Source organism: Brachionichthys hirsutus, chromosome 14, assembly GCF_040956055.1.
Source record: "Brachionichthys hirsutus isolate HB-005 chromosome 14, CSIRO-AGI_Bhir_v1, whole genome shotgun sequence".
In the NCBI taxonomy this organism is placed as follows: domain Eukaryota; kingdom Metazoa; phylum Chordata; class Actinopteri; order Lophiiformes; family Brachionichthyidae; genus Brachionichthys; species Brachionichthys hirsutus.
In genome coordinates this window covers 10553232-10578434 of record NC_090910.1, presented here as the reverse complement: position 1 = coordinate 10578434, position 25203 = coordinate 10553232, and the positions used below count along the sequence as shown (strand labels likewise).

The 25203-nt window shown below is 49.6% G+C and overlaps 4 protein-coding genes and 1 long non-coding RNA gene across 6 annotated transcripts in view; 3 read left to right on the top strand and 2 right to left on the bottom strand.

Annotated features, from left to right (window-relative positions):
• The first annotated feature begins 2832 nt into the window (after positions 1-2832).
• On the top strand, positions 2833-8170 carry tmem108 (transmembrane protein 108). The gene is made up of 4 exons (XM_068748271.1): positions 2833-2917; positions 5246-6049; positions 6937-7088; positions 8054-8170. Exons 1-4 carry the CDS (start codon positions 2878-2880, stop codon positions 8168-8170), a joined length of 1113 nt encoding a protein of 370 aa, XP_068604372.1. The 5' UTR covers positions 2833-2877.
• A 2543-nt stretch (positions 8171-10713) lies between these two features.
• On the top strand, positions 10714-12855 carry cdv3 (carnitine deficiency-associated gene expressed in ventricle 3). Of its 2 annotated transcripts, none has more exons than XM_068747950.1 (5): positions 10714-11093; positions 11743-11819; positions 12186-12316; positions 12438-12600; positions 12688-12855. In XM_068747950.1, exons 1-5 carry the CDS (start codon positions 10917-10919, stop codon positions 12809-12811), a joined length of 672 nt encoding a protein of 223 aa, XP_068604051.1. In that variant the 5' UTR covers positions 10714-10916; the 3' UTR covers positions 12812-12855. The 2 variants fall into 2 exon arrangements, with proteins under 2 accessions (XP_068604051.1, XP_068604050.1); XM_068747949.1 differs by having other exon boundaries at positions 12435-12600; positions 12688-12850.
• A 1881-nt stretch (positions 12856-14736) lies between these two features.
• On the bottom strand, positions 14737-15538 carry LOC137903622 (uncharacterized). The gene is made up of 3 exons (XR_011105786.1): positions 15492-15538; positions 15262-15315; positions 14737-14780 (listed from the first exon to the last, which is right to left on the bottom strand). It is a non-coding gene; the product is annotated as an uncharacterized lncRNA (long non-coding RNA).
• A 2077-nt stretch (positions 15539-17615) lies between these two features.
• kif9 (kinesin family member 9) lies at positions 17616-21132 on the top strand. Its single transcript, XM_068748270.1, has 16 exons — positions 17616-17711; positions 17955-18126; positions 18203-18525; positions 18610-18693; positions 18767-18859; positions 18929-19076; positions 19156-19220; positions 19286-19363; positions 19440-19508; positions 19588-19692; positions 19759-19814; positions 20059-20145; positions 20232-20417; positions 20486-20700; positions 20771-20917; positions 21011-21132. The coding sequence occupies exons 1-16, from the start codon at positions 17616-17618 to the stop codon at positions 21130-21132; spliced, it is 2046 nt and encodes a 681-aa protein (XP_068604371.1).
• A 1846-nt stretch (positions 21133-22978) lies between these two features.
• Positions 22979-25203, bottom strand: part of scrib (scribble planar cell polarity protein) — a 34069-nt gene continuing 31844 nt past the window's right edge. The window contains exons 37-42 of the mRNA XM_068747791.1: positions 24956-25095; positions 24802-24839; positions 24485-24559; positions 23803-23857; positions 23683-23709; positions 22979-23117 (exon numbers count right to left, since the gene is read on the bottom strand). Of these exons, the coding sequence (XP_068603892.1) occupies positions 23696-23709; positions 23803-23857; positions 24485-24559; positions 24802-24839; positions 24956-25095 (322 nt within the window). The 3' untranslated portion in view covers positions 22979-23117; positions 23683-23695. The remainder of the gene's footprint in view (positions 23118-23682; positions 23710-23802; positions 23858-24484; positions 24560-24801; positions 24840-24955; positions 25096-25203) is intronic.

The following is a 25203-nucleotide window of genomic DNA, read 5'->3' as shown; positions in this document are numbered from 1 at the left end:
GTAGAACAATGGACACAGAAAGCTAAAAGAACAGTCGCAGTAATATCTGAAGTGACTAGCACGCATAAAAGCTTCATAGCGTCCAGGAAGGATGATTCACTGGTGCCTCACGCTCCATCGGCAGGCTTCCACAGTACCGTCACAGAATATGAAGCTGCTGCTGAAACAAACGCGTCAAAATCGACTCCTTTGACGTCCATTTTTTATTTCTTTTTGCTCTATATGATCAAAATACTCGTCTTTCTGCACAAATATATCAAAACCGAAAACGGCAGGTTCACGTGTCTAACGCGCTCGGTGCAAAAGGCGTCTTTGGTTGGGACAGAAAGGAATGATGTGCCTCCTCGGGGGGATACAGCCGGAGTGAACGGCATGCTGGGAGCCTAATGTTCTTTTAATGACTGTTACGTCGCTGCACGGGGCCTGATTGATAACGCGCACATCACCAGCCAGTCTCCATGACGCAGCACTAAACAACTCACCCCGCGGCCCATCGGCGCTATGACTCAGCAATAAAGCCGTCACCGGGGATGGAACGATTAGAAGCTCCCTGGAAACCGATTCCTGCTTCTGTTGCCTCGCAGTTTGCATTTAATTCAGGCCTGTTGTTGCATCGAATCAATACTTGTAATCGTTCAGTTGTTGTGTTTACCCCGGCTGGGCAATTATGCTATCACATTCATAGTTTCCCCGTGTTCTCAAGTCCGCGGCGCCGGTTTGTAATAACGGGAGAATGGAATTGTTCCCGGCTTTATATAGAAATCAGCTTTTACGCAACGAGTCAGTCTCACATGGTCGCTGCCAAAGAGCTGCTCGTTCTGCAAGGTCGCCCTCGAAGGTAAAGCTTCTGAGCGCCCTCTGGTTCATAATGAAGAGATAAACCCCACCGTGAGACTCCGGCACCATCAAACCAGAACGGCTGCAGGTCCCCTATCAGCCGTCTGTTGGGCCACGACGCTGTAGTTCACACCGTTGTTGTCGACTCCCACACTTCCCTCCTCCTCCTCCTCCTCTCAGGCTGCGGCCATTCCGGGCAAGACGCCATCCTGCTGAAACACACACACACACGTCTGCACAGAATGGACGGAAGTCCAAAACTGAAAGCATTGTTACCCCCCCCCCCCCCCCCCACATCTCAGGTGACCTTGGATCCGACCTCTCACCTGCGTCGCCTCCAGGGATGCTATTCAGAGCGGCGGCGTGGAACCTTCAGCGACCCGGAAGCCTGCAGTCGAACGCATTGTTGGTCGGCGCTCTCATTTCTTTCATTCCATAGCTCCTCCCCTTTTTCTTATTCTCAGCACTGTTTTGAGACACGGACTGTCGTCATGAACGAATTGGAGTGTGATGTACTATTAGGGTTGCTATGGTGACGGCTGTCATCTGTGTGCGCGTTAGTTTCCGTGCACTCCACCCCCCCCTCCTCTCCAACAGGAAGAGCTCGGTGCAAAATAATCAAGCGATGATGTTTGTATTATTGTAGAATCTGATGCTGATGTCACGTTTGTGTTCGGTATTTTAAATGTTTCTTTCACTGCTGCTCTTTATTTTCCGCCCACATAGGATGCGAGTATCCGCCCTCCTCCTGGGGTACGCGTGACATTGCCACCTTTTTCACTTTTAAGCGAGAACCCATTCTACTCGACTCCAGGTTCTATTGAACATTCAGGCTGAACAGCACAGATTTAAAAAAGAAAAGGGCTTTGTGGGATTTTCTGCTACTGGTGAGACCCTAAAACATGATCCTGGAAGTCTGGCTGGGGAAGCACAGACAGCCCGAAGGGTTGTCAGATTCCAAAGCGCTGCAGAGAGGTTGATAAGAGAGTTAGTTGTGATATTTTACTGTGAAATTCAAATGTCACAAGTTCTCCTCTGATTATGGAGAATTTGCTCATGCAGGGCATTTTCATTTTGGATGACTTTAAAAAGCGGTTCCTGCAGATGGCGGCTGCATCTCTGCGCGAGATCCTTCCTGCCATCGTGTTTGTGCAAAGCTGAGCCGATCACAGCGGAGAGGCTCAACCGGCCCGTGTGTGCTCCCTGACATTCAGCTCATTCGCACGTTGAGAAGCGAGGCGCTGCAGCATCGCGCTGTCGCCACAGGTGTTGCTTGTGATGCTTGCAGCGAAGTGGCGCCGGGGAGAAGGGAAAAAAAACCAACACCTTGTGCTGATTCTCCTGTTTTCTTGCAGCCTCATCTCTTTCGCAACGCTGTGGCGGAGCCATTATAGTCGCCGCTTTGAATCAGGAGCAGCACAGCATCTGGGAAGACGTTTTTTTCTACTGTCATTTAGAGATAAAGATGCTGCAGCTGAATGTATCCGAGTTACTGTAGTACAGTATATGAATATTTAACAACGCTGAAATATTTAACAGCCCCGCTGCTCGGGAAATGTCGAGCTGTTGCTTCCGCCATTTATACCGGAATGTTTTTTGCAAACTAATCTGGGATTAAATCGCTCATTTTTTGTAGCTCTGCATATTTTACAGGCTTTAAAGGGCTGCCAGAGTTCCGTGGCTGTAAACAGGATGACGGATGAAGTCCAGGATGGGGGGGGCATTAATGAGGAGCCAAGTCTTGTGAAAGGATCGGCACCTTCATATTTACCTGTGCTCTCGTTTGCTGCTGCCTCATCTCCCACGGCAACACAGGGTGGTTCTAGCCACGCCTGGTTTACTGCTCACGAGGGTTTCACTGGACGTGAATCCTGACTGGCGGATGATGCCGGACACTTCATGTCATCCACAGATGGTTTGAAGTTCTAAATTGTCAAAGGTTAAAAAAGAAATGTGAGTTTTAACCTACCCCCCTCTGTGTCCCCCCCCCCACTAGAGAACCATGAGCACTGTGGAGAAGGAGCCGGATCACATGATACCATGAAGACAAGCCTGCAGGTCCTGCGCTGCCAGCTGCTGAGTGAGTAGACCCGGGTCGGGCAGCCGGTGACCCAGAACTCACTTATGCAGCAACCCCCCCCCCCGCCCCCCCTCGGGGCAGCAGAGCCGAACCCTGTAGGCGGACAAATCTGCTTCAATCCCTCAGAAGTGTTAAAGTTAGACCGGGTCGAGCTGCAGCGGAGGAGGAGCGTGGTTAGAACTTTAATCTGGACAGGTTTGAGTCAACGCTTTGGGTTCCTTTGTATTTCAAGCCTCTTCTTGTTCTTTCACTCGGCCTTTGAAAGCTCAACGCGTCCAGCAGGTGCAGGTCAGGGTTCCCGCCGTGCAGACCCGGAAGGCCCGTTTTCTCATTTCTCCCTCTTTGGAGCGGCTGAGATTGGCCTCGTCTTCCTTCGGCTGCGCTGCAGACAGATGGAGGCGGACGATAAGAAACCACGAGGGACACCAGAGCAGGAGGACTTTGTCTTCTGTCCCCCGGTCACCTATCTGGAACTTCAGGCCTGCGATCTGGTGTTCGCCCCACATTCCAGTCGGCTTCCTGCTTGGCGTGTCTCCTTCCTGTGAGATTGCTCGCCGCTGTCGCAGCGACTGCAGCTAAACCTTTATCCCAGTCAGCAGCACAAGGATTCTTTGTTGTTTTTGTTTTTGACATTCTCCCTCCGCCTGAGTCTCGGGTAAACACGTCTCGGTTCAAAGCCGCTGCAACCTGGCAAACAATTATCGAGGCACTGAAACAGGAAGCCATTATCCTGTTACGAAAGCCCCCCCCCCCCCCCCCCCCGCTTATCTCGGGGCTCGCATCTGAATCCTCATCGGGCCGGGACGATTCCAACAGGATGTACACTATCTCTCTGCGCCCCCCCCCGCAGGACAGACACTCTGCCCATGATGGCAGACAAACACACCCTGTCTTTATGCGTCCCCCACATGAGGATGCTCCCATGTCTAACACATGAAAGCTCTGTTAAACAAACAGACCTGGTATTCCTGTTAGGAGCAGCGGACGCCTTTTTTTTTTTTAGGTGCGTCGAGGTCAGTCGGGGCCAATGGCGGCTAACAACGAATGACTGGCGGTGTTTGATCAGCGCGCAGGGTCCCGCTTCGTGACATGATTTATTGGTGTGTCCCCCCCGATGGCATCAACGGAGGAGGCGCGTGACAAATGTCCCCGGCTTGCCACGCATTCCAAAGAGGCCTAATCCAGCAGGTTTCGTGCTGAAATTCCTCCCTCCCTCCCTCCCTTCGGCTTCAGTGAACGGAAAGCAGCGTTGACAGCGTTTGTCAAATATATGGGGGGCGTGATCTCACAATCATTTTTACGCGGGTGTTGTCTGTCTGTCTCCGGGATGTTGGCATGTGGCTTTCTGTGACGGTCGGCTGAGGGATGCAGACAGTGGAGGCAACATGTTGGTGTGAGTGTGAGCCGGGGGGGTTAGGGTTAAATCTATTCAGGCCCGATTTGCCTAAAATTAACGATATTTTGGTCGACTGATAGCAACATCCATTGATTTCGCAGGGCAGAGGGGAAACTTGGGTCTCCTATCTTTGTCACCCTCCGGTCCTGTAAAGCAGGAAGCAGAAGCCCCCCCAAAACCTCTAATTAACTGTCACTGCAGAAATTTAGCGCGACAATTTTGCTGTTCTCGTTTTCTCCTGAGCAAAGATGCTCGTTGGGCCTCTTTTGTGTCAACGCGGTGTGAAAACAGCCAGCAGGCACAATAGTTTAAAAAGAATCACGCTGAGTAGACGGGAGACGGCTTCTTTTTTTTTTGGGCTTTAATTGGAAAAGTTCCTCCTATATTTTTCCCTTTCTCCCCCGAGTGTCCCCTTTGCTCCTCGGTTCAATACCGCTAATCCAACCTTTATGCTCTCATCACTGACACCTCGCCCGCCCTCACTCCAGCTACACCTTGGGCCTCCTCTTCCCAGGTTTCCCCAGCCTGTCCGACCTCGCCGTTCTTCCCCGTGCCTTCCATAATGGATGTCCGTGAAGCTGGGCTTGCTTCTGGGGGCCTTTTCAATCACCTCTCTGGTTAATTCATTCACTTCCCCGGCCCGCTGCTCTGGTGCATGTCTTTGTGGAGGTAGGGCTGGAGAGGAAATTAATACGTTTGTGCACGTCGTCGTCCCGGATGACTTTCTTATTGCCTGGAAAATGTAATAGGGCTCCCCACAGGGACTTGGCTAATAGCTGGTTTCTACTCACTGAATGGGAGAAATGATGTTTAAGTGGACGGGTATCTGAAAATGCATCCTTACACAGAAGTGATTTAGTAATCCATGAAGTTTAGCGGGTACTTTACCGCTTTGTTTGCTCATCTTTAGCTTTGTCTCTCCATCTTTCCAGGTGTTTTAGCATTCCTAGCGCTATCAGCAGGACTGCTCTCATCAGCACAGGAGCTGCACCTCCTCCAGTCATCCCGGGATCCTGTCTCCATGGCGGCCGCTCACGCCGGACCCCCGTCTGGCCCCGGACCTCGCTCCCCGGACTGGCATCATGAAGGCTCCAGCAGCGGGGACTGGACCTCCAAAGGGGGCAGCAGGCCCTCAAACATCATCCTCCCCGGCAGTGCCTCTGCACTGGGCCTGAAACTCGGGGAGCGCCATTCCATCGCCCTGAGGGAGGTGCACGCAATGAACGAGCCCCCGACCGCTGAACTGGAGGTGGAGCCGAAGGGAGCGTCTGTCACCCCGGGGGGCAGCCCGCCATCGAGTCAAACGTCCACCGTGTCCTCCCTAGCCCCGTCCACTGGGCGCAGCCTGACACAGAGTCCAGCATCCATCCCAGAGAACCACACCGCACCCAACGAGACCACCACAGAGGGGGGGCGCGGCCAGGTGGTCCAAGGTAACGGCACAGACAATGCCCCTCTGGGGTACGGCTCGGGGAATGTAACTGCGCACGGCGGGCTGCTCCCCAACGGCTCCGTGGAGGAGGCGTCCAATCAGAGGAGTGGATGGGAACCCCCGCCCACGGCCAGCGGGAACTTCCTGAACAGGCAGGTTCCCGCCACCACCCAGGACCCGTGGTTGCCGGGCAACAGCTCAGGCCCCACCGTCGAATCGCCGCCGTCCCGCACGACCATCTGCTTCAGCAGGATGGACATAGTGTGGATCGTGCTCGCCATCAGCGTCACGGCGTCCTCGTGTTGTAAGTAGCAGCAGAACGCACTCAGGATTGTAACGAGATCTTTGCAGAGGTCGGGTGGCCCTGATTTAAAACCCGCTAGAGCTGTAACATGAAATGCTGCATCTCTGGCACGCAAACGTAGCTTAGCATAAAAGGTGGCGACATAGGGAAGCGACGAAATCCAGGATTTTGGAAAAAGAAGCTGATAAAATACAGTAAAATGACAACAAGCAAGAGGCTAAACTCTCATCTGAGTATTTAGGAGCTATTCCCATTTCCCTCTAGTTTTAATGCTAATCCGAACTAAACGGCGTCAGACAGATGCTCTTAGTCGTTCTCCCCTGGGTGGGGGGGGGGGGGGGGGCAAAGCCTTTCGCTTCAGGTGACAGCCGAGTGATTTCGTAATTAACATGTTAGAATTTCTTCATTTCATACTCGGGTTTTCTCAGCGATGTCAATCATTTAAATACGCCTTTTTAAATTAAATAGAAGCGCGTGGCAACATAATAAGGCTGGGAAAGTGCTTCCATCTGGCTGTTCCGTTCCTCCTCAGGCTTTACCGTTCCTCCTTTGGTCTATTAGAGAAAAGATTTCTTCCTCTTTCATAATTAAATATTCTTTCATGATTCCTAAAATGGGTTCTTTTTTTTAAACTGAGAGGCAACTTTCATTTTTTTTATGTACCGGCAGCACGCAATAACTCAAAGGCACAATTTCATTATCCAGTAGCCAATTTTTAACAGTTTTGTTTGTTGGATTTTTGCTTTCATCCAAACGTATCAGCGCCGCGGCAAACGGGCCAGCGGCGCCCTGAGCAGCTGGCGAAGGCGATTTCAGAGGCTGTTTGAAGCAGGAGCACTCTTTTTATTTTTTATTTTTTTTTACCTTTCTCTCTTCCTTTGTCCTAGCTGTGCTCTTGACGATCTGCTGTATGAGGAGGAAGAAGAAGTCTTCGAATCCGGAGAACAACCTCAGCTACTGGAACAACGCCATCACCATGGACTACTTCAGCAGGCACGCCGTGGAGCTGCCCAGAGAGATACACACTCTGGAGAGCGAGGTACAAACGGCTCTGACTCTTCGTCAGTAGGCCTCGGGGCCTGCAGGCCGGAGCGCCAGCACGACGCTATTACTGTCCTACCAGCTGCAAAGGGTTCTCGAGAGGGCCAACGATAAAGCATTTCCTGCAGGGTATTCAGTGTGAAGATTAAACTCTGTTCCTATCAGGGTCTTGTTATTATGAGTGCATATTATGGGCTTTTTAAATGTTTGTGGTTTCATTTTATCATAAAATGTGATTATAAATGTGAAGATATTTAGTAAAGAAGTTACACGATGAATTAAATGTGAAATATGACATTTTTATTATTAATACTTGGACAATTTTACAATATTTGGCTGTTATAATTTTATTTAATGTTAAATTAGAACACAAAACATTTGGCCTAAAACCTCACATAATACTGTCTTTCTCAAGTTGAGTAACTTTATTTTGAAATGTCTTTGTCTATCTATTTCTTTGGGCCTTTTTTTTTAATAGTGACAAAATGACGCTGTAATTTGTGCACGTTTCAGTGATTGCAGCGCCATCTGGTGGACATTATATCACAGTACAAGTTATAATTTTCACATTGGTGTTACACCTGCAGTCCTTTCCTTTCCCTCATCGTTTTGGATGCACATCGCTTTGTTCTCTTTGCATGTTTTTAATCGCTTTCACCCTGTCAGAAATGATCATTCACCTAAAGGACTCCGTTTGACTCGATTTGATTGATCACGCTCATTAAATGTCCTGCTTCCTGCTGCAAAGGCATTTTGCTTTTTCACACCTCCCTCCTGCAGCACTGCCTCATTACTGCTGACTCACCTTCAGCAACCATTTCCACATCCCTCCCCTTCGTAATCTCCGCACGCGAAGCTTCTTCATCTTTGGATCTTGGATCTTGTCAGATCCTGCAGCGTGAATCCCAGCTCCGCCTCGCCGGTCAGCCGTTGCTAACACACTTTATGTGTCTGCATTTGCAGGACTACGACACCTGTCAACCCCCTAATGGAGACTACAGCGGCAGCAGCATGGTCCTGGTTAACCCCTTCTGCCAGGAGACCCTCTTCATCAACAGAGACAAAGCTTCTGCCATCTAGAGACAGAAAAAGGGGGGGGGGGGGGCTGCTGTTCCCATCCACCTCCCTGCTTTTTGTCTATTTTATACACGTGGTAAATATTCAGAGACTGACTTTATACTGCACATGACCAACACAAAGAACAGAGAGAAGAGTGATGGAGAGACTCGTTATTTACTCCCGCATATTTTTCTGATGTACATTTTCTACAGAAAGGCTTAATTGTGATAAAGGGTTTTTATTGTCTTTATAGAATACAAGAGTGTTTGTGGTTTTGTTTCATCGCAGCGGCTCGATGACGGCGGCGAGTGCGCTGCGGATGTCGCCACGTGAAAACTGCTTTAGAGAGAGAGAGGAAAGTGGTGTAACGATGTTTAAGCTGTTCTCTGCGATGTTATTTTCCTTTCAAATAAATCCCAAAATACTTATAGCCTGTTGAACTTGAATATAGCACCTACGAATTTGGTGGTGGTGGTGGTGGGGGGGGGGGGGGATTACAGTTTCCAGAATGATAAAAGTAGCTAAAAGTGAATGAAATCTGAGCAGCCAATCAGAGACGTGGATTTATTCAAGCGTGTGTCGAGATATCGACTGGGGGATAATTTATCGAGGTGTGTTCAAATCATGTTTCTGCTGCTCACAAGAATCAACTTTTACAAGTTTAAATGAGTTTTAACTTTTAAAAAACGGTTTAAAAATTGAAACAGAAATGATTGCGATCGTCTCGTCTACAAGAAAATGGATGTTTTCCAGTCTTGGTGCTTCTGGAGTTGGTTTCATTTCAGGAGCACTTTGTGTGAAGTTTATTTTTCATTTCAGCTGGGTCCAAAATTTGACCTTTAACCCCTTGATAAATGCGGGCCCAGATTTGAATGGTGGAGACGAGCAGAACCCCCCCTCTTGTCACCAGCTTCTCTAAAGAGGTGACCACATAGTTGTCTTAATTCCTTATGTTGGCCCTTTATATATCAGTTTGTGTGTGTGTGTGTGCGCTTTAAGGCGACTGTTGGAATGTGCAGTAAAGTGTGGAGGCTACCCCTTAACCAAATATCACTGTGCTACTTTCAGTCAGGCAACGCCACGTGTCGCCTGCAGCTCCGTTTTACCTGTGTCCTCTGTCTGTCTGCTTGTTGTCTGTTTCCTACATCACCTCAGCGCTGTAGGAAAACACTGTAAATGCATCCCTCCATCAATCTCTGCCAAAATGTTGAATGACTGTTTATGAGCTGCTGAGATAAATAGCGCACGCTGAATATTTACAGTGAGCACACACACACACGCACAGGATGCTCAATGCAAAAGGCGTGCTGGCTTCTTGGCTGCGTTTTGGAGCCTGCGGTCCTTCTGTCCTCTGTTCCGCTGTGCAGTGTTGCAGATCTCACCAATATTCAGCGCTGCCTGCCTCCGTCGTCGCTTAAGGTTTTCTGCTTTGTGAAATGTTCTGAGATCGCTGATTCTAAAAGTGATGGCAGACGCCGAAGGGCGGTTACACATATTGGTATTTCCTGCATCGGGTGCACACAGCTGGGCTTCTTATTCTGCACGCTCAAAGCATTTTGCAAAACGTTCAGTGGTGCAGTGTTAAACATTATGTATTTTTTTGTACTGTAGTATACACTGTACTTTTTACTGCTGAGCAATAAAACAAAGGAAAAAAAAAACAGACTCGTTCATCATTCTCATCTATCCTCTTTAAAACAAATTCCAAACAGCATTTTGTCATATTGTCTTTCCACGTTCGACAAAGCAGCGGTAGCCGCCTCGCCCAGCGCAGCACATCAATTCATGCTGTGTGCTGGAATTTTCTCTTTGTGTACCAGGACTGTATCTGGACAAATGACCAGCAGGTTTTTGGAACATGACCTCAGTTCAATAACTGTTTAAAAGCCTGCTTTACTGCTGAGGGCAGGTTTAATTGGATTTGACTTCTATTGACGGAGCCAAAGCTTTACTTATTTGGGCCCATACTTGAAATTCTTTAAGTGATTAACCATATTTTGTTCAGAATGTTTTGTCTGAACAGATTTTCCACAACTATTGGAGATTTTTTTTTCCTCGCTAAGACAAAACAGGATTTTCTTTCAGTTAAGAAAAAAATCTAAGTGCTGCTGACATGTTTTCTCTCAAATCAGTTTCCTGTTTACTTAATAATGTGAGAAGTTGCTTTAATGCACCTCATGTCTTAAAATACATGTGCAAGAAAATATATTTATTTATTTATTTATTTATTTATTACAAAACTGAGCGAAGATAATTCAAGATGAACATGAAACTTTGATGAAAAATAGGTAAATATAAACAAACACAAAAAGCAGTAAATTTCGAATATTGAATATATATTCATTCATAGATACGATTTAGTGCTATTTATACACTTATACGTATTATCAAGACGCTGTTTTTAGATTTGACAAGATGTGTCAAAATTAAAATGCAATGAAAACTAATAGTAAATAAAAAAATTAAAAAAAACATTCTACATGAATGACGTAGCACTTCCGTATTACTTCCGGGTTATCATCGCAGTTCTTCCGGGTCACGATACAGATTTGTCAAATATCCCGTGCATGGCATGGTTGACAGTGCAGCCGGGGATCTAAGGGTGGGGATCTTTGTCGGCCTGTATCGGACGTTCGATCTTTAAATTAGGAGGAAGTGATTTCTTCTCGCGAGGTTCTCGCAGCTGTTCTCGTTGTCTGAGAGCAGATTTGTTACATTTGTCATTGGTGGGTTAAGCTAGCAAACTTGTTAACGTTGCGCTTTGAAAATGGCGGATCTTCCACCGGAGAAGAGTCTGGACGATTTCTTTGCCAAGCGGGATAAAAAGAAGAAGAAAGAGAGAGGAAAGGGCAAGGAGCCCGCCCCGGCCGTGGTGCTGAAAAAAACCAAGAGGGAGAAAGAAAAATCGACAAAAAACGAAAATCAAGACGCACAGATAGAAAAGGTAACTACTCTGACTTTTTTTTTTTTTTTTACTTTATTGTTTAGCAGCTGGGCTTTTATCAAATGGAGTTTATTGTCATAATATGTTTACTTATTGAGCTAGATCTCATTTCTTACAATTCTTCCACCGGATTTCGAGGCTTGCGAGTATGCTAACGGCTAGCTGCTCTGACGCGGTAGCATAAAACGCCGGTTGCTAGCTAAGGTAGCATATGGATTCTCCTGCCACGCATTGTGACGATTTAAAAAAAAAACACGCACGACGCTCGTCTTGAGCTCGTTCGAACAGCATTTCCTTCCTTTTCGTGTCGTACTATGACACTTCTGCGACTCGCTTACGTGCTAAGCGTAGCGTTTCGTCGCTGGCCTTGTGTTCGCGTGGGGAGACTGTCATTCCTCCCTCTGAATGGTGGCTCCCGGTCCGGCTAGGCCGAACCGCCATTTGTCCCCCCCTTCGTGGCTCGACTGCCCTTTAACCGCAGAACGACATTAACATTAGTGTGACGTTTAAACGATGGTCGAACATCTTGTTCTGGGTGTGACCTCTGTAAACCCGTTTCGTAGATTTGTTTTTCCTTATTTAAATGAGTTTCTGTAAAACGACCGTTGACTAGAGTGTGCTTTTTGTCTTTCTGTTTCCGTGTCCCCAGGAGGATGAAGAGTGGAAAGAGTTTGAGCAGAAAGAAGTGGATTACTCCGGGCTCCGGCTCCAAGCGCTCCAGATAAGGTGCAGCATCGTTTTTTGGGTTGCTGTGACTCTTTGTGGACACGATGACTCGTTTATTTGACAACCGGTGTTTATAATACAGCATCAGGTTGTTTCCCGTTTATATATAACAGTTAATCAAATCTATCAAGTTTTGTACTTTACCTGAAACAGCTGAAAATAAACTGTAAGTAAGAAACTTGTATACTGTAATACTTTTATTGGAGGGAACAATATTGCGGAATTACTTTATAAACATGTTATAGCTTGTTCTGAAGCAAAGATTTTCTCTCTTGAATAGAAGAAATAGATTGAATTATTTCACGCGAGATCCAGATGACTCGTTCTGTGTTCACCTCCGCTCATCTGTTGTCCTCCCGTCCGCAGCGACGAGAAAGAGGAGGAGGAGTATGAGAAGGAGGAGGTCGGTGAGGATGGCGAGATCATTCTGGTCAGTGCGGACAAAGTGTCGGGCCCGTGGAACAAGCCCGGCGCCGCTCCGGCCGCTGCACCCGTGGGTGAGTGCAGAAACTCGGGCATTCTGCAGAAGCGGGCCAGACGGGTTTCAGGAAGCCGATGCAAATGAAACGAGTTCCACCTCCCTGAGGACCGTTTTTCTCTCATTTTTTGTATTAGCAGAGGAAGTAGAGGTGCCCGAGACAAGGATTTCCGGAGTGTATCGCCACCCGGGGGCTCGGCTCGGCACCGTGAGACGAACGCACATGCAGGGGCCTCCCGAGATCCACAGCGACTCACAATTCCCCTCTCTACTGGCAACGGCCAAGCACGTGGAAACGCGCAAGTAAGGCAGCGTTGAGCGCGGAGCGGCTGAAACGGCGCCGTCTCGCTGGCGAGTCGGCTGAAGCAGAGTTTGTGTTTTACGTTTCAGGGACAGGGAAATGGAGAAGACTTTCGAGGTTGTGAAACACAAGACCCGCGACAGAGAGGAGGGCGGCGCTCCGATGCAGCAGCTGCAGCTCGACAACCAATATGCCATTTTGGGGGACAAGTAAAAGCCACGCCCCCTTCAGCACGGTCCGGCCCAGCCCAGGCCAGCCCCCCCCCCCCCCCCCCCCCCACTGATGATCGCAGTCCTAACAAACGCTCATGCTGCCGCCATCTCTACGCTGGGTATTTAGCATCACACACAGCTACTCTACTCGAGTACGTGCAGCGACCCTCCATTTTGAACGAATCAGACACACACTGGGCGAAACTGAAGGACTGCGTCCGAAGGGGCTGCTGAAGGAGGGCATAAATGAAAAGGAATCGGTGAAACGCTGCCCAACGTCCGACCCCCCCCCCCCCCCCGCAGCAGCGACAGACACCGTAGCTGCCCTTTTCGTGGGTTGTACTCGGAGCAGGTGTGCGGCGCGTCTTTTCTCCGGACTTCGACTTGCTTCGGTAAAAGCCACGGAGGATCGGAGACGACTTCGGGCGAGATGATTTTACAGACTTCTGTGAAAATGTCTTCTTTTTTTTTTTGCGAGATTGTTGTAACCCAATCGCACGTGGCATTTGGAATGCGTTTTTTTAACGTGGTTGGAGGCTTCTTGCGTGGCGACGCCACCTCGGCGGTGTCTCTGGTGGTGACTGGGCTGGGTTTCTCTTGTTTTGGTGGTGAAAGTGACAAACATCAAACCTCTCCACCGACAAGAAGGGACGTCGGGCTCTTTAACTATTTTTTTTTTTTCTTTCTCCTTTGCCATCATGGCGATGACACTGCGTAGATCTATGGACAAGAAGTGATAGGTTGTGGTCCTCGTTTATTAAAATTTCTATATAAAGTGGCCTTACGAGTCAGAACTGCTGTGTCATCCCAAGAGAATGTGGCTTGTCGTCTCACGGGCTGCTGCTTTCCTCTGGATCTCCAATCTGACAAACGCCTGCGTGAGGGAAAGTCCTCCCGTTCAAGAATGCTGTTTTTTGCCTGATACTGTTTCTCATATCCACTATTTGGTTTTATTTTATGCTCAGCTAAAGATAAATTTAACATCCCTTCTCATCCCAAACTGACTTTTTGGTTGCTACGGCTTTACTGTGGTTTGACTCGGTGACGGAACGTCACCTAAAGGTTTTCCCTGTAGAGGTTGTTTTGCCCATTAGTTCCCCGTAAAGCTCTAATTTGTGGCAAAGTTGTACAAGTCAACCCCAGTTTTAACATCTTTTCTTTTTTTAAATCCAGGCTCCCCCCCCCCCCTCACTGCCGGCGATGTAACTTCATGTCCAGAGAGTTACAGCAACTTAGTCTGTAAAGTCAAACTCCCCAGATGCACTAACCAAACAGAGGTGTGTCTGATATTTGGTTGTTTTTTTTACTACAAGCTTAGTTTTGATTAGAGGCGAATTAAAAACTGGATTTGTTTTCTTTGTCCTTTCCATAAAAGAGACCGGGAAACGATGATTCCTGCTGGGACACTTTTGGGTGGATGTGGATGATACTTGTCAAAAAAAAAGAAGAGCCTAAACACAAATAAAGTGATCCTTGTGAATTGTGTCTGGCCTGAGTTTCTGAACATTTAAAATTGACGCGTCTGTGCAGAATCTGTGTTGATTTAACCTGCTCTCCTTCCTATGTTGGAGAACTGTAGAATGACCAATTCCTCTTTGAAAAGAGATTCTTTAATTGATCATTAAAATAAACTCTTCTCACGCAACAGACTTTAAATGTTTATTCTGTAGGAGGCAGCAACTCATCCATCGCTCCGTCTTCGACCTCCTGGCGCTCATCTAAGGCGTCTCCTCTTCATTCACTTTGCTGCGTGGCTTTCATTTCTGCTTCCCTGAGGGGACAATAACCAGCACTTAAAAAAATGTATCCTGAAATCAGATCTAGGTTCATGTACGTCAGTCGTGGTGGACGGGGGATTTTTTTTTTTTTTTTACCTCGTTTACGTCTCCGCTAGTTGGATCAGGGTGGAAACCATCTTCAGCTTCTAGAGGTGTAAAAGCTGAGAAGGCACCTGGTAAGTGGAACAATACCTGAATGAAAGAGGAACAATCTGATTATTGTACGATAGAAGTATGTTGCGGTTTAAAATTCTTTTTATTTAATACACATTAATTCTGTACAATGACACTTTGTCTTTGCATATAACACTTTTGCAGAATCGTATTTTAGTATGAGATTGTTACTTATTATAACCCTCCCTATGCACTTTATTCTCATCTTTATCCATTCAGATGAAGGCAGCTCTCAGCTGTAGAGTTAATCACTGGGATGTCTTCCCGGTTCAATTCTCTTTTCCCATCTTAAATCGATCAAATCACAGGTTGATCTAAATATGACTAAGTCCCGAAAAGTCTCAACCCTTCATTACCTCCTTAATAGAATATACCAGTGCCTGCATTACTCCCACGGGCCACACGGCGGCACTGTTGCTACACAACACAATGACGCACGAAGCGCGTATCTTCAGTAAACCTAAACTCGCTATCGCTTTTAAAAACTTTTTCTACCTACCACTTTAATAATTTCCTTCTTGATTTGAAGCTGCGCCGCGTCTCCTTTCGTCCACTGACAAAGAAACACATAAAAATCAGAATTAAAGGAATCTCAACCGTGACCAGTTAAATAGTGTCCGCAAATACAGTATATAATAAATGATTCCTCTTATCACTTGTGTAAAAGCAAAAAAAAAAAAAAAGTCAGAGTAATAGGTTAGAGTAGCATAAAATACACTGTCTCCTCACCGAGGCTGCGAGAATCAATCCCACCAAAATCAGAAGCGTGGACCCTCTCATCGTGAAACTGTGATCAACCCCCCCCACCTTTACAAGCCTGCTTTAAGGCCCCCATCTCAGTGGGCGGAGTCTTTACACATCTGTCCTGCAAAAACAAACAAAAAAAAGATTGAACTTTAGTTTTAGTTTACTATCAAAGTCCAGCTTTGTGTATTTCTTGGCAAGTTAACTGCTTACTCAGGCAAAGTCTGCTTGCAGTCAGGCGTCCTGCAACCCCAGTTCAAAGTGCTCTTTTGATCACATTTGGCCACTGGAAATATTCTTACTATAAAGACTATTTAACCGTAAATCGCATACAAACAAGTAAGTGTGATCGACTTTAGCCGACTGGAGGCCCCCCTCGACAACCAATATGCCATCTTGGGGGACGAGTAAAAGGCGTCTCCTCTTCATTCACTTTGCTGCGTGGCTTTCATTTCTGCTTCCCTGAGGGGACAATAACCAACACTTAAAAAAATGTATCCTGAAATCAGATTTAGGTTCATGTACGTCAGTTGTGGTGGACGGGGGATTTTTTTTTTTTTTTTACCTGGTTTACGTCTCTGCTAGTTGGATCAGGGTGGAAACCATCTTCAGCTTCTAGAGGTGTAAAAGCTGAGAAGGCACCTGGTAAGTGGAACAATACCTGAATGAAAGAGGAACGATCTGATTATTGTACGATAGAAGTATGTTGCGGTTTAAAATTCTTTTTATTTATTACTCATTAATTCTGTACAGTGACACTTTGTCTTTGCATATAACGCTTTTGCAGAATCGTATTTTAGTATGAGATTGTTACTTATAACCAAACTTTTTCCTTCTCTGATGGGGGGCCGGGGTCAGTTTGTAGGAAAAGTGTGATGATGGCGGGGGTGCCTAAACGTTTAGGGGCCGAATGCGGAGGCAGGCTGTAGTTGCCTCCGCTGTAGTTTAGGGTTCATCTCACCATCACAACTACACACAGTGACATGAATCGAGCAGCGGAGAAGAACGACTGGATCAATCAGCTGATCCAATGCAGCTGCAGAGGAGCAGACAACAAACCTCAAATTACTGTAAAGAACCTGAATGCTGCACGCCTTGGTTCCTCTTAGCAGGGAGTCAAGTGCACTACCCACTACACCACCTAGACGCCTCCCTGTCAAACGTTAGGATAAATAGACAGTAGCATTGTTGACTTTAGACCAGAGACACTGGTTTCGAATCCAGTACGACGTCACCTGGTCGGAGACACGCCCACTCCACGTAACACAAAAGGAAAAAGCACGACGCAGCAACACAGTACAACACAGTACAACACAGCAACACAGTACAACACAACAACACAGTACAACACAGTACAACACAACAACACAACAACACAGCAACACAGTACAACACAGTACAACACAGTACAACACAACAACATAGCAACACAGCAACACAGTACAACACAGTACAACACAGTACAACACAACAACACAACAACACAGCAACACAGTACAACACAGTACAACACAGTACAACACAACAACATAGCAACACAGCAACACAGTACAACACAGTACAACACAGTACAACACAACAACACGCTGTGGTCTAATACCTCAGGTCTCCTCACCTGTACGGTGGCGTGGTCGGTGGGGTTACCGACTCACAGCCGGAGGAACTGGGCTCGCATCCAACTGTGGGGGTGGCCCGGGGGCGGCGGGGTAGGCCTAGGGCCTTGCCTGGGCGAATGGAGTTCGCTCCATTGCGCCCAGGCGCGCCCCGGGCCCGCCCTGTTGCCCCTGCTCCACCTCATTCCCCTGCCAGGAAACTTGCCCTTGCTTTCCGGCGAGCGGAAACCAGCGCGGAAGCAACCGAGCCGCTCAAGTGAGCTGAAATGAACGTTTCTCTCACATTTTCAAGCAGTATTTTATATTTTAGTACAGAATGAAGAAAGCTGCAAGTCAAACGCGACTTTTATGCGTCGTCGTCGCGCTAACGAAGCGCTAACGAGCCCTATACGGAGCCCTATACGAGCTGCTAGCCAGCTGCTCAGGAGCTGTTAACGAGCTGTTAACGAGCTGCTAACGAGCTGCTAACGAGCTGCTAACGAGCTGTTAACGAGCTATGGAGGCTCACACAGGTGAAGTCGGAGTCTTCGTCCGGATCAGACCGACGGCTAACTTCCCCCACAACCTTATTGAGTGTCTCCCAGACGGGCAGGTGAATAAAAGTCCTTCCAGATATCTTACTTTTAATTTATTTTACATTTGAGGAGGAGAGTCACTTTTGTTTTCTTTGGCTACATGATTAAACTAAGCTAACCTGAATCTGTGTCCCCCCCATTAAACACAAATGACCGCTAATTAGCGAGTCAAAAATATTTAAGCTACTGAGATAACGCTTGAATTTATTTGACTAGTTGTGATTTTAATATAAAAGTAATTCCGGCTTGTGTTTCATCAGACGGTGAACATCCATCACACCAGAAGCGACTGGAGGCCCCCCGAGTCCAGGAGGAGCCCGACGGGCTGCTGGTCCTTCCGGCTGGACGGAGTCCTGCAGGATGTCTCTCAGGAGGACGTCTACGCCCGCGTGTGCCGGCCGGTGGTGCTGGGAGCCCTGGACGGCTACAACGGTAGCCGTTTATTTACAGTATCGGATCGCTGCCCATCTCGCGGTGAACCTTAACCTTTCGCCGCGTGTTCCCTCAGGCACCGTGATGTGTTTCGGGCAGACGGGCGCCGGGAAGACGTACACCATGACGGGCTCCACGGAGTCGTACCAGCAGAGGGGGATCATTCCTCGCGCCCTGCAGGAGGTGTTTCGGGAGGTGAAGAAAAGGACGGAGCGTTCGTTTGTCTTTCACCTGTCCTACCTGGAGATCTACAACGAGACCCTGGTGGACCTGCTGTCGCCGCATCCGACCCCCGGCGGGATGGCGGTGATGGACGCGGCGGACGCGGGCGTGTTCGTCAGAGGTCTGTCCCTCCACGCCGTCCGCAGCGAGGAGGAGGCCCTCGGCTTCCTGTTTGAGGTGGTTGATCTCGTTTTTCGGGACGACTCGCTGGGAGTTGAGTCTTCATCGAGCCGCTCTTCCTCTTCCTCTTCCTCTCCTCAGGGCGAGATGAATCGCGTGGTCGGATCCCACGCCCTGAACAGGAACGCCTCTCGCTCTCACTGCGTCTTCACTTTGCACACGGCGGTGAGTCCGGAGGCGTTTACCGCTCAACCGCCGCGGCTCAAATACACGATCAAATACATTTACTCTCCCGCAGTGTCACGCCTGGACTCTCTCCGACGCCGCGTGCGTCGCCTCCAGGCTGAGTCTGGTGGATCTGGCCGGGTCGGAGAGGCAGAGGAAGACCGGGGTGCGTTCAGCGAACGCAAACCAGCGACGCCGACGACGGATGTTGTCATCCAACCGTTTCTCCTCCCAGGCAGCGGGCCGGACGCTGAAGGACGCCGCCTACATCAACAGGTCCATGTCCTTCCTGGAGCAGGCCGTCCTGGCGCTGGCGGACCGCCGCAGGGACCACGTCCCTTTCCGACAGAGCAAACTCACGCACGTTCTCAAGGACTCTCTGGGTGAGACCGCCGGGCCTTCGGTGTTTTTTGGTTTCCCCGGTGTTTGCCGGTCTAAGATGGCGGCCGTCTGTCTCCCTAGGGGGGAACTGCAACACCGTGCTCGTGGCCAACGTCTACGGCGAGGCGGCGCAGATGGACGAAACGGTGAGCGGCAGAGCGCGGTTCTTCTTCTCCCCCCGCTCTGGGCGCTGACCGGCGTTTTCCTGCAGCTCTCCACGCTGCGCTTCGCCAGCAGGATGAAGCGCATCCGGAGCGACCCCGTCGTTAACGAACGCACGGATTCAGCGGTGAGTTCAGGTTCTATTCCAGCCATCGGCAAAAAGCAAAAAACTAGATCCGATGGATGGGCTCTCTGGTGATTAGGCTCGGATCAGGAGGCTTGAGAAGGAGATCCGGCTGCTGAAGGAGGAGCTGTCCGTCTCCAGCGTGTTGGTGAGGAGGCGGCGGCGCCGCGATGCGTGCTCCACACGTCCAGGGTCCAAATGTCCATCGCGTCTCCGTCCTCCTCCAGGCGAACCGGACGGACGCGGCGTCGGAGCCGCTGTCTGAGGCGCAGCGGGCCGAGATCCGCAGTCAGGTCCGGCGGTACCTCGAGGGAAGCCTGGAGGAGCTCAGAGTGAGAACGCCACCAAGAACCCGGCCGCCGTTCTTACTCGGGTCTCACCGCTCGGCTCCTTTGCAGATCACAAGCATCAAGCAGGTCAGAGAAGCGTTCGCCCAGTTCAAGCGTGCCGCTCGGTGAGTCTCGCCCGCCTGCCGATACCCGAACCTTCAGAGACGCCGCGTCGGCGGCGCTTCTCGTGAGACGGCGTGTTCTTTCGGACGTTTCGTGAGCAGGGAACAGGAGCAGAAGGCGAACGCTCAGCCGCGGCAGGAAGACGCTAACGAGGCGGCGACGAAGGTCAGTCGTCATCGGATGAGTCGTCTGGGAGTCTGAGCGATTCGCTTGATTAGTCGTTGATTTTTAGGGGGCGGAGCCCAGAGGCCGGTCCGACGCCGTGGATCCCGGTCCGCCGCTGAAAGACGCCGATTGCCCGAGTCCAACCACGGGCAAGACCAAGAAGTCTGGGTGAGTGATGGAACGGGAGCAGAACCATGTCCGGTAGAATCCGGGTCTCGGGTCCGGGAGGTCCGACCTCTGCTGTGACTTCCCAGCTTTAATAAGAGGCGGGGGGAGGGGAGTCCGGTTCCGAAGAAGCCCTTAAAGAGCGTCTCCAAGTCAAAGCCGAGTTCTGTCCAGACGCCTGAACAGGAACAAGAGCCACAAGAACCCGACGTGGAGAACCTGGACGTACCGGAACCACCGGGACCTCACATAGAGCCCGCCCACCCGGGGAACAGGTAGGACTGCGGTCTCTTTTATCCCGCGCTAACGTGCAGCTCAGCTTGACCAGTCGGCCTCTGTCCAGCTCTCCTCCGCCCAAAGACGAAGCCTTTGAGTGTTTTAAGGTCGGACAAGGCAGCGAGATTAACGCCGTCTATAAGGAGAGCAAAGCGGCGCTGCTGGAACGCCGGGACCTCCTCCGACAGCTCGGCGAGGAGGTGAACGCCGTCAAGAGACGGATCGACAGCACCGCGGCGACCATACAGCAGTACGAGGAGCTGACGGGAGGCCGAGGTGCCGGTTCGCCCGAAGCCCGACGCTCTGAGACGTTACACACGTTACACACGTTACACACGTTTCTGTGATTTAGCGATGGAGACGGATTCTCCACCGACGCTGCAGCTCAGGGAGCTGAAGGCCGTCTACCGGCAGAGACGTGAGGCGCTGCACGGCCTCAAGGCAGAGGTCAACTACTGCCAGCAGGTCCTGGATCGGTGCCGGGTACAATTGCTCTCCGGTCAGTCCCCCCCCCCCAGCTCAGGGCCCATTTGTAGCCAAAACAAAGTTCGACTTTAGAAAGCGGATAAATGCTCGTTTCCTTGTGTCTCAGAATTTGAGAACTGGTACGAGACGTCTTTCCCGGCACCTGAAGACAAGATGGGCGCGGACACGGAGGAGACCCCCGGAGAGGTGAGAGCGCCGTTTGTGTTCACAGGTTTCCGTCTCGCGTAGGTTCAATCATTTTATTAACGTGTTTGGATGTTTATGCTTCCTGCCGACCTCAGGAAGGAGCCGCCGCTCGTCCCACCGCTTGTCCCGACAGCCCCAGCTCCGATTCCTTCCACAGCGCCCGCTGCAGAATGCTGAAACGGGTGGGTGTCCAAAACGAACACCTGCACCTTTAAAATGTGGCCACGTAAACGAAATCATTTAAAGACCCCCGCTAAGATTTCCTCCTCCTCTCTGCAGAGGACCGGCAGGGCGAAGGTCTTTACTCCAGAGACAAAGACGTCGTCCTCGTCTTCCAGAGACCTGCATCTCAGACCTCAGCATTCAGAAGGGATTTATGCATCGAGCACGAAAGTAGAACAAGGAGTCGGCTTCTTAAATGAAAAGTAAATTTTTATTATTCCTGGAACCACAAAATAGACTTCTTTGGTTGTACAAATTCACTAGTTACAGTCTCGTAAGAGCGCTAACCCTCGACCCTAGGACATCTGGCCCCTTTTCTCTAACTGAAACGCAAGTAAAAGCCCCCCCCCCCCCAAAAGAGAATCAACTCTGCATTAATGATGTAGTGAAACCCATCTGAAACTAAGATTTAGCTATCGTAAGTTTAAAAAAAGGAGTTGTAAATGTTACTAAAACATAAACGCTATCGTTAGCCGCTACGTTCAATTAAAAATGCTACCATGCTGTGATTCTGCAAGAATAAACCGACCGTGTCAAGCAGTGAGCTGGATGTCTAATCGGTTCTGCCGCTTTGTTCCCAATAAAAACTTAAAAACACCCAGCACACATGCAGAGAGCGTCCCGACACCAAGCCCGTCCCGACGCTCTAGTCTAGGTCGCAATTGGCTCAGTTTCTAAACCCATTTAGTATTTGTACATTATTCACACAATAATAAATGATTTTTTTTTTCTCAGTGGCATCAGATTTAAATTAACCATAGACAAAAAAAAATAAAACAAACAAGCCTGCTACCTTCACGTCCTTGTGGAACACCTCAAAAATAATTCCAAGGGTAGAAACGAAAGATTCTCATTGATAAACCCCCCAAAAAAATACACAAGTACCGTTAATTAGTAAATGATCCTAAAAGCGTTAAACTTGACGTTTGATACTCGGAGCGGTTTACGCGTTGACCTGTCGTCGTCTACAGGCGGAATGTAACAGTCGACTCCCGACGGCGAGGTCCCGTCCGATATGAAGCGATACGCATTCCACCGTTTGAAAGCTTGGACTCGTTTTATTCTGATAAGCATCGATCGTTGTAAAATGGATTTCAAGGATTAAAACAATAAATTACTTCAGATAAAATGTTCTCTTTTAAAGAAAGCTCGGCAGTGGTAGTGCAAAAAAAAGAACTAAAACTAAAATAAAACAGTGGCTGAAGGTAGCAGGATGTTCCCTCAGTGAATATATACACCCCTGACATTTACTCTATTCAATGAAAGCCTAAATATTGTTAGTATCGCTATGACCCATTTACTTTTTTGTTTTTCTCTTCCAGTATATATATATTTATATTTTTGGAACAGAAAAATTATTAGAGGTGCGAAAATTAAAAAATAAAGACTTCGGTTACCTCCTTTTTAAAAAATAGATCCGCTTCTACAAGGTCGAACTAAAAACAAAGCACTCCTAGCTAACCATGCTAGCTCTGTGCCCCCCCCCCCCCCCCTTTGAGGGGGTGTTGGGCACGCAGGATACGAGTGACTAATGTCATCTCTGCAGCGGTTATCGGTGGGAATCTCATTCTCCTGACACTGTAGTGTTTAAAAGGACTCCGCCCACGTTTTGACCGGCGCTCCACGGTCTCGTTTAAATGCGTTCCGTCGTTGGAGGTCCGTCCTGGCGTCCGGGTGCTACGTGGGCATGGCGGCTTCCAGGCTGCGGCGACCCTGCCTCAGTTTGCGCTTGTTGCTGTAGAGAGCCATTTCTTCCAGGGCGGAGGTGGCGGGCAGCGCCGCGGCCTCTGGGCTGGCGGCGTTCCCTAGACGACAAAGAGAGGACGCCTTTTAGCCGCGCTCGCGCGTTCACGGATTGCTTGTTGTCGTTTTTCTTTTTACTTGGCTCGGAGCGAGAGCAGCGGAAGAATCTCTGAAACCTGCGAGAAAAGCCCCACATTCAGACGAGCAGCCGGAAACTACAAGAACTCATTTCCTGTCCCGTTTGTCGAAACCCTCGGCCTGCGTCCCATATATGTGGATGTTTTGTGCAAGAAAAACAAAAACAAGCCAGCGGAGCAGATGGTGCCCGTGAATCTGCACGTCTAAAAGTCAAAGTCTGCACCAGGAGCCTGAGAGCCCGACCCGTCTCTCGGTGGCAGCAGGGGGCGAAGCGCACTCAGACAAACCACACCCAGATTAAACCACCCAGAATAAACCACACCCAGATAAACCACACCCAGAATAAACCACCCAGAATAAACCACACCCAGATTAAACACACCTGTCTTCATCCCTGAGCCCACAGTTCAGAAGGTTTACCACACAACTGGCAGGTTAGAGTTTAAGCTACACAACATGCATCAACACGTTACGTACACACGATCCTACCAATGAGAGCCGCTCATCCCAGGTAGCCTGAATCGAGAGGACACAAGACGTCCATGAGACATTTCCAGCTTGTCCCTAGAACCGAGGAAACCTGAAATACGCCGCGGCTTCTGGACTCACCCGGATTCCCGGAGCCGTCGTTGATGAACTGGGCGTCGCCGACGGCGTCGGGAGTCTGGAAGACAAGAGGAGACGGTGAACAACTGGTCGGATGGAAGTCATCCGACCGATGCAATCCAGGGGGGAGCCTTCACCGGGGGGGGGGGACCAGGATGAGATGCGAGTTGACGCCGCCGGTTTAGCAGACGGCGTAGGATCTGTAAGAGCCGCTAAAGCCAGAGCAACGTCAACCCCCCCCCAGGAGAGATCGGGGTGTTACGGGAATGGAAGGTTACGTCTGGTTTAGTGTCCGACAGCAGAACAAGCAGCGTGTTAAAGCAGCGACTTCGTGGCGACGCCATGATGTCATTTCCTTCCCGTTTACGCGCCGTGAGAACTGCAGTCGAACCGAATGCCGTCACATTTTCACCTGTGGAATGTTTATTAGTGAGCAGAGACATGGATGGGAGGGAGGGGGGGGGGCGACCCAAGAGGGGGGGGGCTCTGTTTTGTTTGTGCAGAGAAGGTCCGCCATCTTTAGAGTTAGTGAGCCCCAAAACAAAAGTACTGAGCAATCCTCGAGCCAAAACTAGAGATCAGTCACACTGATGCCTTCTTGATTAAGAGGGGAGGAGGAGGAAGAGGAGGAGGAGGAGGAGGAGGAGGCAGTCTGGGCCTCCGGAGTTCAGCATGCAACCAGTACCTGGATGTCGTATACGGGTTTGGAAGAAGGAATGGCTGCAAACTGTCGGTAGTCAAACTTCTTTGACGACATGGACTAAGAAGGACAGCGAATGGGAACGAGCAGAGGTCGAGGGAGGGGTGGGGGGGGGGGAGGATGGAAAGGAGAAGAAAAGGAAGGAGAACGTAAATGCCAGGAGGAAGAGGAGAAGGAATAAAAAAAGGAACAAGGGAACAGAACATATAGGTGGGATGCAGACAGCCTAGCGGTGGTGATGGAGGACCCCCCCCCCCTCAATACCAGTCAGTCAAAAAGGTTAGAGAAACCGGGACGCTTACCAGCCTGCCTGGGGAGGTCAGCGTCCGAGGACCGAGCTCTGTGAGAGGAGAAGAGGGGACGAGGGGACAAGGGGACGAGCATCAGGACGGAGAACAGAAGACACTCGACCAGTGAGACGCACGCTGTCTGTTCCAGCCCGCTAAACTTCCTCACCTTCCATTGGTGTGGGGGAGGGAGTGGGGGCGGGCGAGGGCGACTCCGTCAGCTGGTCCAATGTCCCGCGTTTCTTACCGTCCCGCGACTTGGCGATGACCATCTGAGCTTTCAGGGCGTCCTGCTCCAGAGACTTCATTCTGCAGCAGAAGACGAGCGCCGCGGGATCAACGAGGGACGGAAACGAGGAGAGACGCAAAGACCGGCGAAGGAAACGCCGCTGCAGGTGGGCGTGGTGTCAACCGGCG

What these genes read in the sequence shown, in the direction of transcription:
- tmem108 (XM_068748271.1), top strand. Translation starts at nt 2,878, where the DNA reads ATGAAGACAAGCCTGCAGGTCCTGCGCTGCCAGCTGCTGA. An exon ending in CCTGCGCTGCCAGCTGCTGA is followed by an intron (nt 2,918 to 5,245) that starts GTGAGTAGACCC and finishes CCATCTTTCCAG; the next exon opens with GTGTTTTAGCATTCCTAGCG. An exon ending in CGTCACGGCGTCCTCGTGTT is followed by an intron (nt 6,050 to 6,936) that starts GTAAGTAGCAGC and finishes CCTTTGTCCTAG; the next exon opens with CTGTGCTCTTGACGATCTGC.
- cdv3 (XM_068747949.1), top strand. Translation starts at nt 10,917, where the DNA reads ATGGCGGATCTTCCACCGGAGAAGAGTCTGGACGATTTCTTTGCCAAG. An exon ending in CTCCAAGCGCTCCAGATAAG is followed by an intron (nt 11,820 to 12,185) that starts GTGCAGCATCGT and finishes TCCCGTCCGCAG; the next exon opens with CGACGAGAAAGAGGAGGAGG. An exon ending in TCCGGCCGCTGCACCCGTGG is followed by an intron (nt 12,317 to 12,434) that starts GTGAGTGCAGAA and finishes TTTTTGTATTAG; the next exon opens with CAGAGGAAGTAGAGGTGCCC.
- kif9 (XM_068748270.1), top strand. Translation starts at nt 17,616, where the DNA reads ATGGAGGCTCACACAGGTGAAGTCGGAGTCTTCGTCCGGATCAGACCG. An exon ending in CGTTCTCAAGGACTCTCTGG is followed by an intron (nt 19,077 to 19,155) that starts GTGAGACCGCCG and finishes CTGTCTCCCTAG; the next exon opens with GGGGGAACTGCAACACCGTG. An exon ending in CGGCGCAGATGGACGAAACG is followed by an intron (nt 19,221 to 19,285) that starts GTGAGCGGCAGA and finishes GTTTTCCTGCAG; the next exon opens with CTCTCCACGCTGCGCTTCGC.